At 45.8% G+C, this 17,142-nt stretch overlaps 2 protein-coding genes across 2 annotated transcripts in view; one reads left to right on the top strand and one right to left on the bottom strand.

Moving 5' to 3' along the window:
* Positions 1 to 2,328, bottom strand: part of LOC8038339 (mitochondrial basic amino acids transporter) — a 37,820-nt gene extending 35,492 nt beyond the window's left edge. The window contains exon 1 of the mRNA XM_002412523.5: positions 1,862 to 2,328. Within this exon, the coding sequence (XP_002412568.3) occupies positions 1,862 to 1,895 (34 nt within the window). The 5' untranslated portion in view covers positions 1,896 to 2,328. The remainder of the gene's footprint in view (positions 1 to 1,861) is intronic.
* Positions 2,329 to 4,247: 1,919 nt separating this feature from the next.
* Positions 4,248 to 10,115, top strand: LOC8038337 (rRNA-processing protein FCF1 homolog). Its single transcript, XM_029974590.3, has 8 exons — positions 4,248 to 4,429; positions 4,977 to 5,050; positions 5,496 to 5,567; positions 6,017 to 6,165; positions 8,604 to 8,676; positions 9,577 to 9,664; positions 9,811 to 9,905; positions 10,026 to 10,115. Exons 1-8 carry the CDS (start codon positions 4,427 to 4,429, stop codon positions 10,072 to 10,074), a joined length of 603 nt encoding a protein of 200 aa, XP_029830450.2. The 5' UTR covers positions 4,248 to 4,426; the 3' UTR covers positions 10,075 to 10,115.
* Positions 10,116 to 17,142: the final 7,027 nt, after the last annotated feature.

The raw sequence follows: 17,142 nt of genomic DNA, 5'->3' as shown, positions 1-17,142 counted from the left end.
GGTTTCCTGGCGTGTGCTGGATTTGACACAATTCCAAGAAAAACCTTCTTAGGATATTTGGCTCTGCGCCAACCACGTGCGTGTTGGCGAAGCCAATGCGTTTTCCTCCTTTCTTCGTCCGCGTTTTTATCTACCGTACTGGCCCAGCTTACGACTGTCTTGCCCACAAAAGGGGCTATTTCTCTCTCTCCCGCCCCGTCCCCTACTTTGTGTTCTTCCCTTTCCCACTGCGGCCAACATGACAACTCTGGTTGTAATGAGTAGAGGGTAGACGCAAAGTTAGCTGCCTCTGTCGCCACTGAACTCGCCGAATGCCGGACGCCCGGGCAGTGGAGACAAAACTACTTTATGCGTCAGATGCGTCTTATATAATTTATTTAACTTCTGATATGTTTACTGAAAAAATCAGATGATATATATATTTTTTTTTTCAATAGGAATATACTGGATTGTATTCGCGACTCCGGCGACCGATAGCGGTCGCTCCTACCGGGAAAATATGGCGGTCTAAAGCAAGTCGTGCCGTGCCTTGTGCCAGGTCAACGCACAACGCTGGGGCATCAGCAAGCAAGCATTGAACTCAAAATGGTTTGCCCCGATTTTCATCCTCCACGTCTCGAACCTGCGGTGATGTGGTGGCGTAAGCGAGCTTCCAGAGGCTTGACTTTCTTCGAGGAAGCAATGCAAGGACCGCCTACTGTCTTTCCACGGTGCTGATGAACGTTGATAAACACGGAATGACTGGTTCACGCGGTTAAGTAGGTTGTGCGTTCGGAGCAACCTGGGTAACAAGCTGATATACTACCGTTACGACAGAGTCACCGGGCCAACTGTTCCATTCGCGCAACATGTATTAGCGTCAGCATTAGCGTGATGGACATCACCCCTTTTTGAGTATCCGCCATATGCGGAGAGCAAGTCGTCTGCTTCTTTTGCTGGAGTTGCGATGACGTCAGGATGAGGCCGAGCTCTGATTGGCTCTGATTGAAGGATAGTGGGTAGACCTCAAAGCAAGCTGCCATGAGATCTACCCACTATCCTTCAACCAGAACCAATCAGAGCTCGACGTTCTGACGTCACCACAACCCATGCAAAAAAAAAGCAGACGAACTTGCGTTTCGCATTGTATGAATACCGCACTGGAATACCGAGACCACCGAGGCGGTCGGATGGGTATCCGGTTCGCACTCCAAGTCCGAGTTTGTATCAATTTACGTTATTATAAGTTTTAACCTCCCAGTTTTCTATTACACATGTAATAACGGAAGCCACAAAAAACGAACAGAAATCGCGAGAGGGCCTGTACCGGCCAGTTCAGTGTTTTTCCTTTAGGTGCCGTCCGTTTTGCTGGAGTCGCGAACATATCAAGGAGCCTCCGAGTTTCCCTGAAATCTGTAAAGTTGCATTTCCTAATCCGATTGAGTTAGTCAGACATTTATCTTCGAATAATCAGGATTGTTCCCTCGACATATCAGGTGTTTGTTGACTGCGGTCGTTCGATGATTACCGTGCGCGGTAGTGCGCGTGTTTCGATGAGCTAAGTAAAAATGTAACGAAATAATGTCAATTATTTCTCACTTTGATTTAGTCATTCCGTACTGAAATTTCAATGAACTTAGTTAATACATTATATAAATTCAATTTACATAAAATAAAATTAATTTTGAATAAACTCAGCCATAACTCAGCTTACTCGAGCAAGAATGGTACTAAATAAAGTTGAAATAATTCGGACTGAAATAAAGTAAGCTTTTGTTTTTTTATATACCAAATACTTTTTTTTTTTCTTTTATATGAAATCAGTCAGTTATGCAGAATCAAACATGGAACGCGCAATTTTTTTTGTCGAAAAGCCACTCACCTCCTAAGCAACCGGCCACGAAGTCCAAAGCCATGAATCCTAAGGTCGTGGATTCGACCAAGGGGCGACGTCTTGGAAATATTCCCGGAACGGGACACCAGACTTTAGAAAAAAGCAATCACTCCCCGAAAAAATCTTCGCGGCGCGAAAACGCCGGCGCTGGAGGGCGCGTTGCCAAATTTACAACAAGAAAAAGGAGCCTTAGGTTCAGGTGTGTTCCCGATTCACGCCACCAACGCACAAGAAACCCCGCAGCCGCTGTCCTCAAACCTCAAATCCGCACTAAGATCATAATCACCGAACAGATAGCGCGGTATCTCCTTTTGTTTTCCCAGAAGTCGTCTGCAACAGCAGCAGCCTCTGGAAGCAGACGAGCCGAGTACGTCGTCTGCTAGCGCGAACGAGCGATCCGTCTGTGACGCCATCTACGATTCGGGCCTTATCCTTATATCTGGGTGTTCTTATCTCTCGCATGCTTCGCTTTAATTTGCGGGCAGTGGCAATCTGTGCGTTTACAGCCTGGGGGCACACGGGGAGAAAATATTCCTAAACAGCTCGTCTTGACCAATGGGGCCCATTTGGCTATCTGATAAAGGGACGTTTAAGGACTGGGTATCCCTGTTTGTGGCTTGGAGAGGATAGCGTTCGTTGAGGGATGTCAACCCACAGCTGTTCTAGAGCTACGCTCTCAATTTCGTCTAATCTTTTTTTTGGAAACGATAAGCAAGAGGTGTTATAAACCTTTGATTTTTGCGTTTTTTTTTTTTTTTTGTTCTCGAAAGGACTGTATGTACAGTACATTGTAGCAACAAGGCAGCGGAGGCGACAAACAAAAGCGGCGCACTATTTGATGTTGTGTCATGAGCTAATGAAATGCGGCAAACAAACTAATAAACAAATAAACTGTGAAAAAAAAAAAAAGATTGCGGAGGACGGACATTTTAAATGTTCCAAACGCAACCAGTAACTTTATTATTATTATTATTATTTATTTTTTCTTTTTTTACTACAATTTTACGAGAAGGAACGGTTACATATGAAAATGTTCACTTCTTGAACTCGGTTTCTTTTATTGTGAGAAGGTTGGCAGGGAATTCACTGAGAACGCGATTTTTGCGTACGGGCTACTAAAACTGTCGAATAAGTCTAGGGAACAACGTTATTGCAGCCATAGAGTTACTATAATATACGCTAGAGGTTCAAGTGGCGCTAGTGTGCTGACGCAAATTGAAGCAGACAGCAACCAGTCTAAAATTGACTTCCGGTAATGCATTTCTATGGGAAAAAGCGAGTGCATTTTCTCTCTGCGCTCGATCATAAGAGCAAATATCCCGAATAATTCGTACGTACTAGGTAGCTTGGAACATTTCTCAGTCAGGCCGACGAAATAATTGGTCAGTTACGGTGTTTTTCTTTCAAATTCATCGCATTAAAAATGGTGCTAAAACAGCTTCGTACGTGTATTTATGTGCACTGTCGGACACTGTTAGCACGAACACGACGTCGGCGCTTTTCAGCGTGGGGGATATACGTGCCAAACGAACGAAGAACATCTGGAAATTAAGAAAGACGGCAAGAACTACGCAGTAACACCGGATCAGTAACTACACGTGCATAAACGATCAAAATTAATTGAAGGCCACGTAATCTATTCCTATTTTAAATAAGTAAGTACCGTTTTATTCTTTCTGCTCTGAGCGAAGCTGCTTGTTCTACGTTCAAAATATCACTCGCACGCTCGAAATCTTTGAGAACAATTGCCCGATAAAAGCTGCCCGGCAGAGAAAACAATACGAAGAGACAACTTTTATAGTCCACGGACTTTATTCTCTACGTTTTGAACGTTTTTATCCGCTCATGCACGACGGGGTCATTTTTATATAGTGACAGGACTGGCATATTATCAATATATAAGCGTCACCGGATTGCTGGCGAGCCTTGAACACACTCTACATTCCTTTCGATTGTAATTTTGCTTCGAATCGTCGCTTGTTTTTACACACCTGCTGCGGAACACACGTTTGGAACTGGAATGTAGCGAAGTTAAACATCGGTCACTGATGAAGAAAAATGCGCTAACTAAAGCAATTACACTTTTACAGTGTTAATCAAGGTACATACTATTCGGTACGACCCCAATAACCAAAGTGTTCCGTGTTATTTTCCGGCGAAGAGACAAAATGCACGCGCGCTTTCCCATAGGAATACACAGGAAGACTGGAAAAGTAGACTGGTTGCTGTCTGCTTCAATTTGCGTCACGGAAGTCGCATAGACACTAGCGCCAGTTGAACCTCTAGCGTACATTATAATAACTCTATGATTGCAGCTGGATGGCGAGTACCACAACAACTAAGCATTGGAGGCGAACTCGTAACTCCCCGTTAAAAGATCCGATTCTAAGCCGCTCTTGTCCGCCTATCGAAAGAGAGGCGAAAGTTGGGGGTGGTGCGTATTTCACCAAGCAACCTTGGGCACGCGTTGTTTTCATTTAGGTGGCACACGTGTGTTTTGGAGATTTCGCTTCTGTTATTTGCCGTTTCTTATTCTGCACAGCAGAAATAATAATGGTACGTGGTGTTATCATCCCTTCATTTGCGGTCCCACTTTTAGCGCTTACGCTGTGCATCGAGGTTTAAACAAAATTGGAAACGTCAGAACCACACAAATGATCTTGGTGACGTTTCTTGCCGGGTTCGTTGTTTCGAGTGTCCTTTAGCGCTAAAAGTCTGGCCTGCGATGTTATCTTTGCTTCGAGCGTATTTAGTATACAAACGTATACGCAATCACTAAGTTCTGAAGATACTACTAAATCAAGCGCGTGGTACAACTGCCTTGCACTGACGTCGCATCCATTTCGCACCACAACTGAGCAGAGAGGGGGAAGCATGTTTTTGTACAAAATTCGAGCGACGGAATAATCTTCTAGAGGGAGAATAGCGAAGTCTGGGAAAGTCTGGGACACATAAGGGAGAGTCCCGGTGAGAAGAGAGTTCATCCTTTCCCTGGTTCTCTTGTGGTTGCCGGAGAGCTGACGAGACGACGTCAAAATGCTTCGAACTACGATTTTTTATTTTTTTTTGGTTTAATGCGTGCTTTTTGTCAATTTATTTCCAGCCTAAAGCCAAAATAAAGCGTGGTCAAAAGTTCGCACAGATGAAGCGGATGATCAGCCTTCGAGATCCAAGACTGTGAGTGTTTGCCAGTGAATCATTCATCTGTCGGTTCCTTGCAAGGATAGAAGGGTAGGAGAGGGCATGACGCCAGCCGCGTAGCCTCCGCAACCGATGGTCCCTTGACGTCTCGCCTCTTTCTCATTTTCCTCCTTACTCTCCTCACTTATCAGGCCACCGTGACCACATCACGTGGCCGTAGCTAGCCTTCGTCTAGCTATGGGGTACTAGAATGCACCACAGTCTAGCCTCCGATCTGATCAAACCTGCCAGATGGAGCAGGCGCTACCCTGCAAGGAATCCTTCTTCAGAGAGATCTACGGTCACGTTGGCCACAACATCGTTTAAACTTTTTATGACTAGGCTTCACCAATATTGCGACGTGCCCCCTCCTAGTACTTCTGACCTCCTTGGGTTCTTGGCACGTGATGTGATGATTTCTGAGTCTTGTTTTGTTCTGTAGGCAGGACAAAGATCGTTTGCCCCCAAAAAGGCCGAAGAAAGAAGACCCGCACACAGTGAAAGTGACAGAAGCGTGAGTGATTGGCTGCCTTTGGAATGTATTTGTTTTCTTGAGAGTCGACGTGTTGGATTCAGAGCCACCATAAATGAGCTAAATCGTAGAGTATGGGCACTTCATTCTCAATTTTCTTGCGTGTGCCGCCATTTTGTTGCCTAGTGCCGAGCGGGAGCAATTGACAACCATTGCGATAAAAAAAACGTGGCTTCCCGAATTTGAGGTGCATTAGTTCAGGCGATGTTGTTTTGCTTTGTCGCGGACTCTTCTAACATTTCTGGAGAACCGAAAAGCGTTTCCTGCGATTCCAGTTAAAACTTCTGATAACTGGCAACAATGATTTTAAGTTCCAAGGCTAGCTGGCGCAAGCTACCGCCTGTTACAAAGGGTGTCTTTACTTTGAAGTGTCTTTACTCTCGAGCGTAGCATATTTCGTGGCTCTAGCTTGACCGATTGTTTCTTTCCAGGCCCCAGTATTCGTCCGCGCTGTTCTTCAAATACAACACACAGCTCGGGCCCCCGTTCAGGATCCTCATCGACACCAACTTCGTCAATTTCGCCATCAAAAACAAGCTGGACGTCATCCAGTCCATGATGGACTGTCTCTATGCCAAGTGTAAGCTGCCATATTACACCCTTTTTTCGTTCCCAACTCTTAGAGTACAGTCGTTCACACAAAATTCGCGAGATGTTGGGTGGATACGTTCAAAATGGCTACATCTTTTTACCGTGTAAATGTCGGGAGATTGCTGCGAATGTCTAACCTCATGTGCACACTGTACGACACAATTAAAGGGAGGGTGCAACGATTTCCGAACTTCGGTCAAAGATTTCTGGAAGTTGCCCTCTGACACTTCTGAGCTAAAGAACCGAAAACCGATTTCTCCTGCGTGTCCTAGTTGTGTAAAAAAAAAAAGTTAACTATTGGCATTTCGGGCACCCCTCAACTCACTCCCAGCCTTCAGGGTCACACCTGGTCCCCTCCTAATGACGTCATTCGGAGTGCCGTGTAGATTCCCGTGTGCTATCTCGGAGGACGCTTCCTCTCCCTCTTTCTGCTGACATTAGTGGGCGTTATGCTGCAGCTTAGAGCCGAGCGAAGTCACGTAATCCTTTTGCCGTAGTTCCTTCGGCTGCCACTTGGGGCTGCAGGTGAGGGAAAAAGCTTGACTTTTGCTTTGCGGTTATGCAGCGGAATCACAACATTTTTAATGAAGGAGGTGTTTTCTCTATCCTCCGTGACATGCTAAACAACGTAAAAATGACGAGATTGTTTTAATCTTAAAATCGTTGCACCGCCCTTTTAATGCAAACATGGCATTGCCCGCTTTTTTGTTTAAGGTTATTTCTGCGGGGAGATTTTAAAAGACCACATCGCAGCCTTGTAGAAAAGTAGTACACCCTGAAAATATTTACGGCACTGCGCAAAAAGTACAAATCGCACCAGTAATTTTTTTTATAATTTTCATTTTTTTGCAGTTTTATAATGATATATTAAAAAAATAAAGTATTTTTGTTGAAAGAATGCCACTCCTATATTAGAGCGCACACTGACAACAATGACACAAAGTGCGCTTTTAGTGTTAGCATTTAAACGTAACATTCTCCTCCTCTATATTTCTTCTTCGTCCCAAGTCCAGTTTTGATTTAGAGCAGTTGCGCAACAACTGACTTTATTAATATTCTACGTTACGCTGTAGCAAAATATTTGGGTAGTCTTCCGACACCATACCAAAATGACAAAATATAAAAATAAAAAAAATTAGGGGGGGTGTCAGTGTCTCTTAAAGGGGAAAGCTCAGGTATTTCGCTATTCATTCCATGCAGTGAGGTAGGAGGCTACCGTCGGTTCGCCTCCATTATTGAAGGGCACTCATTTGAAGAGTGGGTTATGCCCCCTGGACAAAACATGCGTGTTCGAAATGCTTTGAGAACCACGAATGTGCATTGACATTTTGGGAAGAATAAAAGAAATGCAAAACCGAAACTGCACATTTTAGTGCAAGTAGCCCTTGGTGTACCATCCACACAGGCCGGCGTAGAGCAGGCAATCTCGGCTCTGAAGTTTATTTTGTCGGAATGGTGGTTTTGAATTTCACAGAGTTCACTTGACTTGCTCCTTCTGAGATCATGCCCAGTGCACCAAGCCGTTCTTGCTCGCTGCAAATTTTACCCAGATCCTTAAAATTTTTCATCATTGCAATAAGTGTATAATCACATAAGGGCGCCCTCCCCCAAGAGATCGCCCACCCCATTTTTCTGGCTAAATATCAGCACTATAAAAATGACAAAACATCTTCCCGATTCCCTGTCGGACATCACGCGATGTCCGACAGGCGATGTCTGACATCACGCGATGTCCGATCAAATCAACTGAGCAATCTATAGAACCCTTTAAGTGTGACGAGCGAGTTTGCAGCGGGTTCCCGCATTTGTCTGCAATCTGCACACACGATATCGGCCCCCAAGGCATGTAAGTTTGTAGCCGCGGTTTCTAGTCTGCTGCATCCAGAGTGTGTGGTGTCCTTTTCTCTTTGGCAAACAAACCTGTAACGAATTTCCACGTGCTTATCACGTTGTGAAAAGCGTTTTCTGTGTCCGAGATCTGCGGTGTCGGTTCCCTTGTCATGTGGTTTGAAGCGGGTGCTTGTGATTATCATTAGTTTTTGAGAAAGTTTTGCTGTCTCATCACCAAAGATAGCCCACTTCATGTTTTTCACCATTTCTCTCTCCATTTTGGATGGGCGTCCTTACAGGATTTTGCAGTGCTTGCTACAGCTCCTGAAAATTACCTACTCAGCAAAAAAATTCGTTTTCTTTTCTTTTGTAATTCTAGTTTTAACCTTTTTTTTTGCATGCAAACACTTATTTTGTGCTATCATTTTGTTGTTGTCTTGGAGCAGGACCAGAACGGAACCCTTTTCTATGGAACGAAGCTGGAACGTCAACAAAAAAGCCTTTCGTTCCGATACCCGGCTAGCTACTTTTAGCGCTCGCGCAATGTTGTCCGAGCAGTAAACGACAAAGTTGACGCTACTCGCCTCCTGTCCGCAGGCATCCCGTACGTCACCGACTGCGTCATCGGCGAGCTTGAGAAGCTCGGAAGCAAGTACAGAGTCGCACTGAGGTAAGCAAGGGGTGTGAGAAACGCTTTCACTCTGCTTCGATTGCAGACGCCGTTTCGTACGAGGATTCTGAGGTAAACAGTGCCATAGTCACTGGCAGGATGAGAACTGCGGGGCACATCGTTCGAATGCCCGGCCTCCAGCTTGCGCCCCTCACCTTCTACGTGCATGCTTGAGGGCCGACGGAACGCCAAAGCATTGTCGAAGCTAGAGGCAGGACGACCAAAGGACCCTCCCTGTCGTTTTCATCCTGTTGTCGGCAACCGGAGAATGAATACGGAAGACCCAAACTTTTTACGTTGAACTCAAAAGGTCAAAGAGAGAAATTTTCCACAAACTTCCTCGAACGTCGCGAATGACGTGCAGTCTGTCCGGGACTGCAAAGTTAACCTTGACTCCAGTTATGGTGCAAGACACTCTTTAGGTGAGGACATATGGCACGGTGAATGCTTCGACTTGATCGACCAGATTACGTCCTACTGGCACACGGCAGAGTAACCTATGCCAACGGAAACTTTGCCAACCAAACACCATAATCGAGGGGGAAAAAAAGGCTCGTTGCTTTAAGACTTGGGTGCACGCACTTTCTGCTCAGTGCATCTGCTCCGACCGTGGCAAAGCTGCACCTAAGCAACACATGTGGCGAAAGTGCAAAGTTTTACATGAAGCGGCACACCCAGAAAACGGCTTTAGAAACAAGGATGTCTCCTGTAGAGGAGCATGAAAAAAGGGGCCTGCAACAGGCTGCTGCGAGCCACTCATCAAAGAGGCATCTGGTGATGCCGCTTGCAACCAAGGCGAGGACTTTGTCCGGCAACTGCGATGTGCGCGGTGTCCACATCTATATTATATTTCGCATCGTGGTGTGGTGCCAGGCCGTGACACGGCGTTATCCTTTTCAGGATAGTCAAAGATCCGAGGTTTGTGCGCCTCCCTTGCGTTCACACGGGCACCTACGCGGACGACTGCCTCGTCCAGCGGGTCATGCAGGTACGGCTTTTTGGTGTGTTGCAGCTGCGAGTAGACACGGCGCGAATCAACAAAAGAGTGGGCATGTCAACGGTCTACCTTTTTTTCGATGGGGCTGCAAAATTCAGCGAAGGGTGTTCCCTTGCATCTCATTTGCTTTCTTCCAGCACAAATGCTACATTGTGGCGACTTGCGACAAAGACCTCAAGAGGCGTATACGCAAGATACCTGGGGTACCCATCATGTACATCTACCAGAGGCGGTAAGTATACTGTGCTCCAGGTTAGCACATCAAAACTCACATTATGGAAGCACAGACACTTGAACATGCGAGGAAAGCAAACGACACTTCTCCTTAGACGAACAATTTTCTCCCACGCAGGTTCTCCATCGAAAGAATGCCAGATGCCTATGGCGCCCCCAAGATGTGAAGCGTCCGATGTTAATAAAAACAACTAATTTTTCGAACACAGTTATCAGTTTATCAGGAAAGTCTTTATTTGGCACAGTACAATATTTTATTGTTGTACTTTTATGGTCATGTTTTCATTGTTCAAGTTTCTTCTGGCACAGATTTTAAGCATTAGGGTTTTTTGTTCAACTGATCGAGATTATTAAAAACGTCAGTATATTCAGAAAACATTTTTTAGTTGACTTGGAGAGCAGTTTTCCTTCAATGACAATCTTGTTAGCAAAAAAACACAACCTAATTTTTTTGCTTTGCAATAGTTTTTTTTAGTGAACATCGCGACTTGAGCCACCTTCTGCTTCTATTCTTGCAATTAGTAATGTTCTTTAAAAAAAAAAAAAAAGCTTGCATTAATTTTTTTTATGTGCTCACTCTCCTCTGTGGTACACCTAGTACCTCGAGGGTGGGTGAATAAACGCCACAGGCACTCGCAATGGCACATCTTGGTTTGACAAATATTAGGCCTAGGTGGACTTCCTTTTTAACTCTGTGAAATTTCATTGTTCTGTTTCCATGCAATATCACGTTTTATCACCAGTGCCAGCTTCACATTTACTGTTTCAGCTTTCTGCAGTGCAGTTTATTTATGGGGGCTGAAAATCGGGGTTCATTTCCCCTACCGGACCTTGCGGATCCCGAGTTCGATTTGTTCCTTTGGCCTCTGTTGCCCAATGTAAATCTCATAATTCCATTGTTCAACTCCATTGAAATAATTAGTGATCAGTGTTGCCTACGAAAGCAAACGGGTGACTTCACTCGCGACATTGTTCGTGATGTCATGTGACGTCACTGGAGACCCTTGCGACGTCACGCGGTTACGCCGACAGCACTCAGCCCGGAAACAAGCGCCTCAGAGCTGCGCTCTAAAAAAAAAAGTTGAAGAAATGCTAGTTTTAGATTTTGTGATTTGCAAACATTTACTCGTCTCCCGCAGTGGCGAAGTAACACCATTTCTGCGGAAGCCACCACTATCTTTCGGTGTCTAAAAAAAAAACTGTGCCAAATTAGGGTTGGGTTATCCTCTTGGGGGTGGGGCATCTCAGAATATTACTGGGTCAACTTACAAATCTCTTGCAAATTGGAGGCTACAACCCAAAATGGAAGATTGCACTTCTGTTTTAATGCAAAAAGTGTAGATATTGAAACCACTGCTTTCTCTTCCCCCATGTAGTGTTGCCAACCCTAGGAATTCTCCCCTAGAAAGAAAAATGTGTTCAAATCGGTAATGTTTAGTTTTACGGAGATTGCATAAAAAAAGGACATGTACACAGCGCAAGCATGATCCACATGTTCGACAGCGAGTACATCCGTAAACATTGACAATTTCTTTTACCTGCATTTTATTTAGCTCTGGTGGAAAGCTCTGCATACTTTCTTTGTTTAGGCTATTGCTTTTCATATTGAAATGTCAGTTAAAACAAGATTTTGCTTTATTCATTGTCTTTTATTTCTGGGCAAGAAAATGTCTTTGAAAGCGCCCTGTTGTCTGTTGCAAGTCATTTTCGGTTACCTGGTACATGCATAATTATCAATTAATATTTAAAAGGCCCCAACAAAACAATTTAAAATTTTTGATGGTCATTGAACTGCCGACAGCTATTTTCAAGATAAAACATGAGAATAATCTCAATATTTACGTGTACAAAGGCATGGTGGCCTTGAAGATTAGCAGCACTTCCAGCCCTGTCCCATGAAGTTTTTACTACAGTGAACAGTCGCAGAAAAATCGAAATAACCAAAACGAGTAAAGGCAGATTTGCGCTCGTGTTTGGCCGAGTGCGCCGCAATTATTTGCTACGAGAAAGCACACTAGCATTATTTGTCGGGCAGCCCTAGAGCACTTCAGATCTGCATTCATTTTGAATTTCTTTCACCATGAGCTCGAAATAATTCCGACAATCGTGCACAACCATTTCTCAAATAGATTCGATATTGCAAATACTTCAAGACCTTCGTTCTCGTAAGCCGGTCGCAAGTGCTTCGGGACTACACGACAGACAGCGCCAATGTGCATCCCCGATGGAAGCACTGGCAGAAGCTGTCTCTATCAAACCAAGTCCAGAAAATCACAAGCACTTCATTTGAAGAAAAAAAAAATTGCAGCCCTGCATTAATTTTGTGGCACAACCACAGCGATGGCTGCAACATGTCACGGCGAAGTCGTTGACTCGTTGGCCTGCTTGGAGCAAGCATCCTTAGTAGCACATTTAGTTCTGTGAATGTAGATTGAGCCTAGCACAATATGTTAGTAATTGCATAACTATTCTTGTAATTAATGAACAAGTGACGAAGCACATTTCCGAGTTATCCGCTGTCCGGCAGGGTTGCTAAATTCTTGAGCCCTACTGCCTAAGCAACACTCTGAATATCCGTGGTTTTACTTTAAATTAGTACGACCTTAAAATATTAACATACTCAGATGAGGTTGCGAATTTTTGTAGCAACGGAGATGCCTCGGCGGCTGTTGAACTTTCCGAAACATTCTGCACCCAAAAGGCCCTCGCTTGAGGATCTGGGCACAGCCATTGGAACGAGACTCCACACGTGTGAAACTGTTCAGCTGTCTAGAGAGCCTGTGGTGTATACTTGGGAATGCCTTTGAACAACTACCGTGAAAGCATCAAGCTCTGACATAAAACAGAGGAGACTAGTATTAAAGCTGCCAAGTGGAGCAGCCAAGAATTTTCTATTTTCGCATGGTCAGTGTTGCAGAATTCATTTTTGTTGTAAAAATTTGGTACTTGCAGGTTCTGCACTGCTCTAGTGTACAGTTGCAGCATATGCAGTGTGTGATAGCCGTGTGCATATGAAAGTTGTGGGAAAGAGTTGGACGAGAAAACCTTTTTCACCATGTGAAGTCTGGTGGACATAGTTTGTCACACTCTTTCATACGACAGCTAGTTCCGAGATTTTTCTTTTTACAAGACCGGGCTGACCATTTTCCGAGCTGTCATTCAAGCACGGTAGTTCCAGAGATCCGACAGTTTACAATCGCTGCGTTGATTTACTTGCACCTCCTACATCTGGGCATCCGGTCGTATCTCAATACATATGCCGGAAGTACACTGCACTACCTTTCTGCTCTGGTGCAGGAGGTGCAAGTAAATTGGATGCAGCTATTGTCTCGACATGTTACACATGATGGTAAAGTGACGGGCTTCCACAGGGAAGTTGTTTGCGCATACCAATTCCTTAGTGTGCGATTTTAAAAAGAGTACTTACCTTAGCTCAGTCCCATGAAAACGTCCCACGCAGGATCTTGTTGAATGCCTGTTTCCCGTACCACTGTAAATCGCACTTCAATTCTCCAACAATAAAGACCATGGTGTGCTTTCCCGTGTGAAAAGAAGGCTAGTTTGTAAAATCTTTTTGGAGCGCAGCTCTTATGCACCCATTTCCGGCATGAGCGTCATCGGCGTAACCGTGCAAAACGTTGCCGATGTGTGCGAAACGTCGCCAATAAGACATTTTGCATAATGTGACATTACCCATAATGTTGCATTATGGGAAACAACACACTATGCAAACCGTCCCATAATGCAACACGTGAGCAGTGCAAGAGGGGGAAGAGAGAAGGACGAGGAGAATGGGAGGGGAGATGCCAGCTACCCGGGACAGGGAGGCATGTATGAAAACATGGTGTACTCGTTATCCAAGTGGCCATCCACATGGGTACGGACAGGTCTCTGCTGTACCCATCGATCCCTGTGGCACGTCAGACTAAGTTGGTAAATTGTGCACCGCCAAGGTCAATGACGCCTTGCTCGTGGTAGCTCTGTATCTCTTGCCTACGGCACTCACCAAATATTTTAGGCAAGACGAAGAGCTTCATACCAGTCATGCAGGAAAGCATCCCATTGACCCCAAGGGATGTGCACTCGCTGTTGTGCTGTGCCACGTCGGGGGAGCACCCTAAAGACTAATGCTGAGGAAATCTAAAATGTGTTGCAGATAGAGTTTCACACGCCACCTGGGTCTACTGGCTCATATACCACAAATTAAGACTTGAGCCGGTTCGAGGGGGCACAGAGTTTGGAAACCCGACCCTGGGACTGGGAGCTTTTGGGAGAATGTTTGGACCAAGTGGTTGGCGTGATGTTCTTTATGACCAAGAGAGAGAGAAACGGGGGTATCTCTGGGTTGCCGTAGTGTGGCTCATATCTCTTTTCTGTTGGGTCCTCCTGAAAGAACGCAGCCAACGCGTCTTCTGCTCGAAATTGTCTCTATAGCAATGTAACTTTCAGTGTGTACCTTTAATAAACAGTTTTTCAGTTGAGGTGGTCCAATCTGGTTCTACAATAAAATTTGGTGCCGAAACCCGGGAAGATAAAGGAAGTTGTGCTAACCAGGCCACTGGATTGACAAGACCATGGAACGCCTGAAAGTACGACAGGCAGCGAGGAGGGCCCAGAATACTCGTTTGGTCACGAAGTAGGAGCATCTTTGGCATCCCTTCAACTAGACGTTGATGCTCTAAGCGTGCTTTATTAAAGATTGAAACTGAGCAACACCGAGCTCGTGAAGCTAAATGAAGAATTGGAGTTTTTGGTGTCTACTGAGGAGCTCAGTGTTGAGTGCGACGCCGTGATGGAGTACGAGGACACTGCGATCGCCTCACTGGTGCAGTTGGAACTTAGGATAGACCGAATGAAGAACGGCCCCATGACGTCACGCACAGACGACTCGCTGTATCGGGAGAGAGCCACCGGAAGCGGTACCAGATTGCCTAAACTTGTGGGAGCCGAGGGTGAAAGACGAGGCAGAGCGCACGCGACAGGCGGTCGGCGGAGAAGTCACGAGCTGGCGGGAGACAGTGCGTGCTGAGTGATGCTGGAGCTGGACAAGAACGTCTGAGCCGGGCTGCCTAACCTGGCCCATGACAAACCCCGGAGCGGCCCACCAGCGAGGTCTGGAGCAAGACCGGTGGAAACGGTGAGTCCTGGTCATATGACCTGGGCTACGACGATCCCAGGTGGTTCCGCAGCGAGACTCTGGCAGCGATAGTCCGGGACAGCCAGCCTACGCAGCGCTGGCGTGGGAAAGGCGATCTGCGGGCCTGGACACTGACTCAGACTGTGAGCTCTGATCGACAGGCGACAACAAGGGTCGGCGTGCCTGGACTTCCGGCTCTCGACGATGGGCAACCGGGAAACCCATTCGCTGTCTTCTCGTTATGTCACTCCCTGGGTGACGAGCGGAGCGCATATCGATTGGGCGGCGATTGGGACCTCCGTAAAGAACCCCACAAGCTGCAAATGATTACCTTCAATGGAGAAATCAGCAAATGGCAGGGATTTTGGGATCAATTCAGAGCGATGATTCACGATAATCGCAGCTTCTCAAATGTTGAGAATTTCATTATTTGCGATCTCAACTTACCGGAACGGCCGCGTCTGCTCTGTCTGGACTTGTAGCAACTGACAAAGGTGACGTCGAGGTGATAGAGCTACTACAGAAAATGTTTGGAGATAAAACCCAGATCGAGCAGGAGCACCTAAACAAGCTTGGAACGGTAGACCAGGTGAGGTCCCCAGACAATGTCGTTGGATAGCGAAAGCTACATGATCATGTTCAGACTCACATTCGGGGGTTGACATCACTGGGTGTAAATTCAGCGTCCTTCTTGTCAATGATGTGTGAGGTTCTCTTGAAAACAATGCCCAGTGACCTAGTTGTAGCTTACCATAGACACAGAAGCTTTAACGGCCCAAAGGATGCTGAGAAATCAGAGGGGACGCTAAAAAAGATTTTGGAGTTCTTGTCGGTCGAAGTTGAAAGGAGAGAGCGTAGCGGACATGATGTGTTTGCTCAGAGAAATAAAGAACGCCGCTCAGCTCCTAAAGGAAAGATCCTTCCAACCTCCATGGCCCTCCACAGCAACCTGGTCTCAGATGACTGCTTTTTCTGTACAAAACCGAACAATGCAAACAACAAGTGGGCCTCAGCGAAAAGATGACACGCTTGTCTAAAGATGGCAGGTGTTTCAAATGCACGACACGAGGTCACCGTGCAAGAACTTGCCGCCGCAAGATAACATGCAAGGCCTGCAAAGGCAGGCATGCCACAACAATGTGCGATCCACGGGATGCAAAAAAGATTCCCGAGGTTCGAGGAAACAAAGTGAATAGCACAAGTATTCACACAGCTTTAAAAACAAACGGAAGTTGTGATGACAACGACGATGTGCTTTTTCAAAGATTCCGTGGCTGGCTCATGACAAAAAATGAATGCGGTTACGTTAGAGGCGTCATTGATAACGGCAGTCAAAGAACCTTCATCAGAGAAGATGGGTCAAGAAAGCTAGAACTGAAGGTGATTGGTAAAGTGAATCTGAGCGTTAATGCGTTCAGATGTGTCCAGTACAGCAAAAGGCATGAGCGAAGATTGGTCGAAACGAACTTTAAAGTCGATATGACAATGAGAAGCACAGGATCGAGGCGATTGAAGTACCGGTCATATGCAAAGACATCGATCGCGTACCAATGGCCAATGACTTTGTGCAGAAAATCCTTAAAGAAAAAAAGTATCTAGCGGATCTGGTGGTCTTCCCAGGCATTCAGAGGGAGTGCAGAATCAGCCTTTTAGTTGGAGCAGATCAGCCTGGAAAGCTGTTAGATCATGAAGTGTGCTGGGATGACAACAGCAGGTGTCTATCAGCCATGAAAACAACATTGGGATAGGCATTTCAGGGTCCCGTGACCTCAAAGAACCTAAGACCTTGGAGCCAAACAACCATCAACGTGTGCGTGCTTAGAGACGGTGCAACGGGCGACGATGAAGTAAGCTCGACCCTGCGACATTTCTGGGAACTTGAAAGCGTCGGCATCAAGGACTCAATGACCGACTCTGCTCACGACGAGTCTATTATAGGGTTTTGAGGAGACCATCACCATGGCAGATGGTAGATACGAAGTTGCCCTCCCCTGGTAGTCTCAGAACCTCGGAGATCTCAAATAACTGAAAGGTGTCTGCAAGGGCTGTGCCATCGCTTGGCTCGAGACGAAGAACTTTTTCTGAAATATGACTCTGC

The sequence above is a fragment of the Ixodes scapularis genome, unplaced genomic scaffold (genome assembly GCF_016920785.2).
Source record: "Ixodes scapularis isolate PalLabHiFi unplaced genomic scaffold, ASM1692078v2 PGA_scaffold10__122_contigs__length_95168666, whole genome shotgun sequence".
NCBI classification, from domain to species: domain Eukaryota; kingdom Metazoa; phylum Arthropoda; class Arachnida; order Ixodida; family Ixodidae; genus Ixodes; species Ixodes scapularis.
This window is presented reverse-complemented; position numbering and strand designations above follow the sequence as displayed.

Coding starts and splice junctions, on each gene's coding strand:
- LOC8038337 (XM_029974590.3), top strand. Junction 5,051..5,495: donor AGCCTTCGAGATCCAAGACT/GTGAGTGTTTGC, acceptor TTTGTTCTGTAG/GCAGGACAAAGATCGTTTGC. Junction 5,568..6,016: donor ACAGTGAAAGTGACAGAAGC/GTGAGTGATTGG, acceptor GTTTCTTTCCAG/GCCCCAGTATTCGTCCGCGC.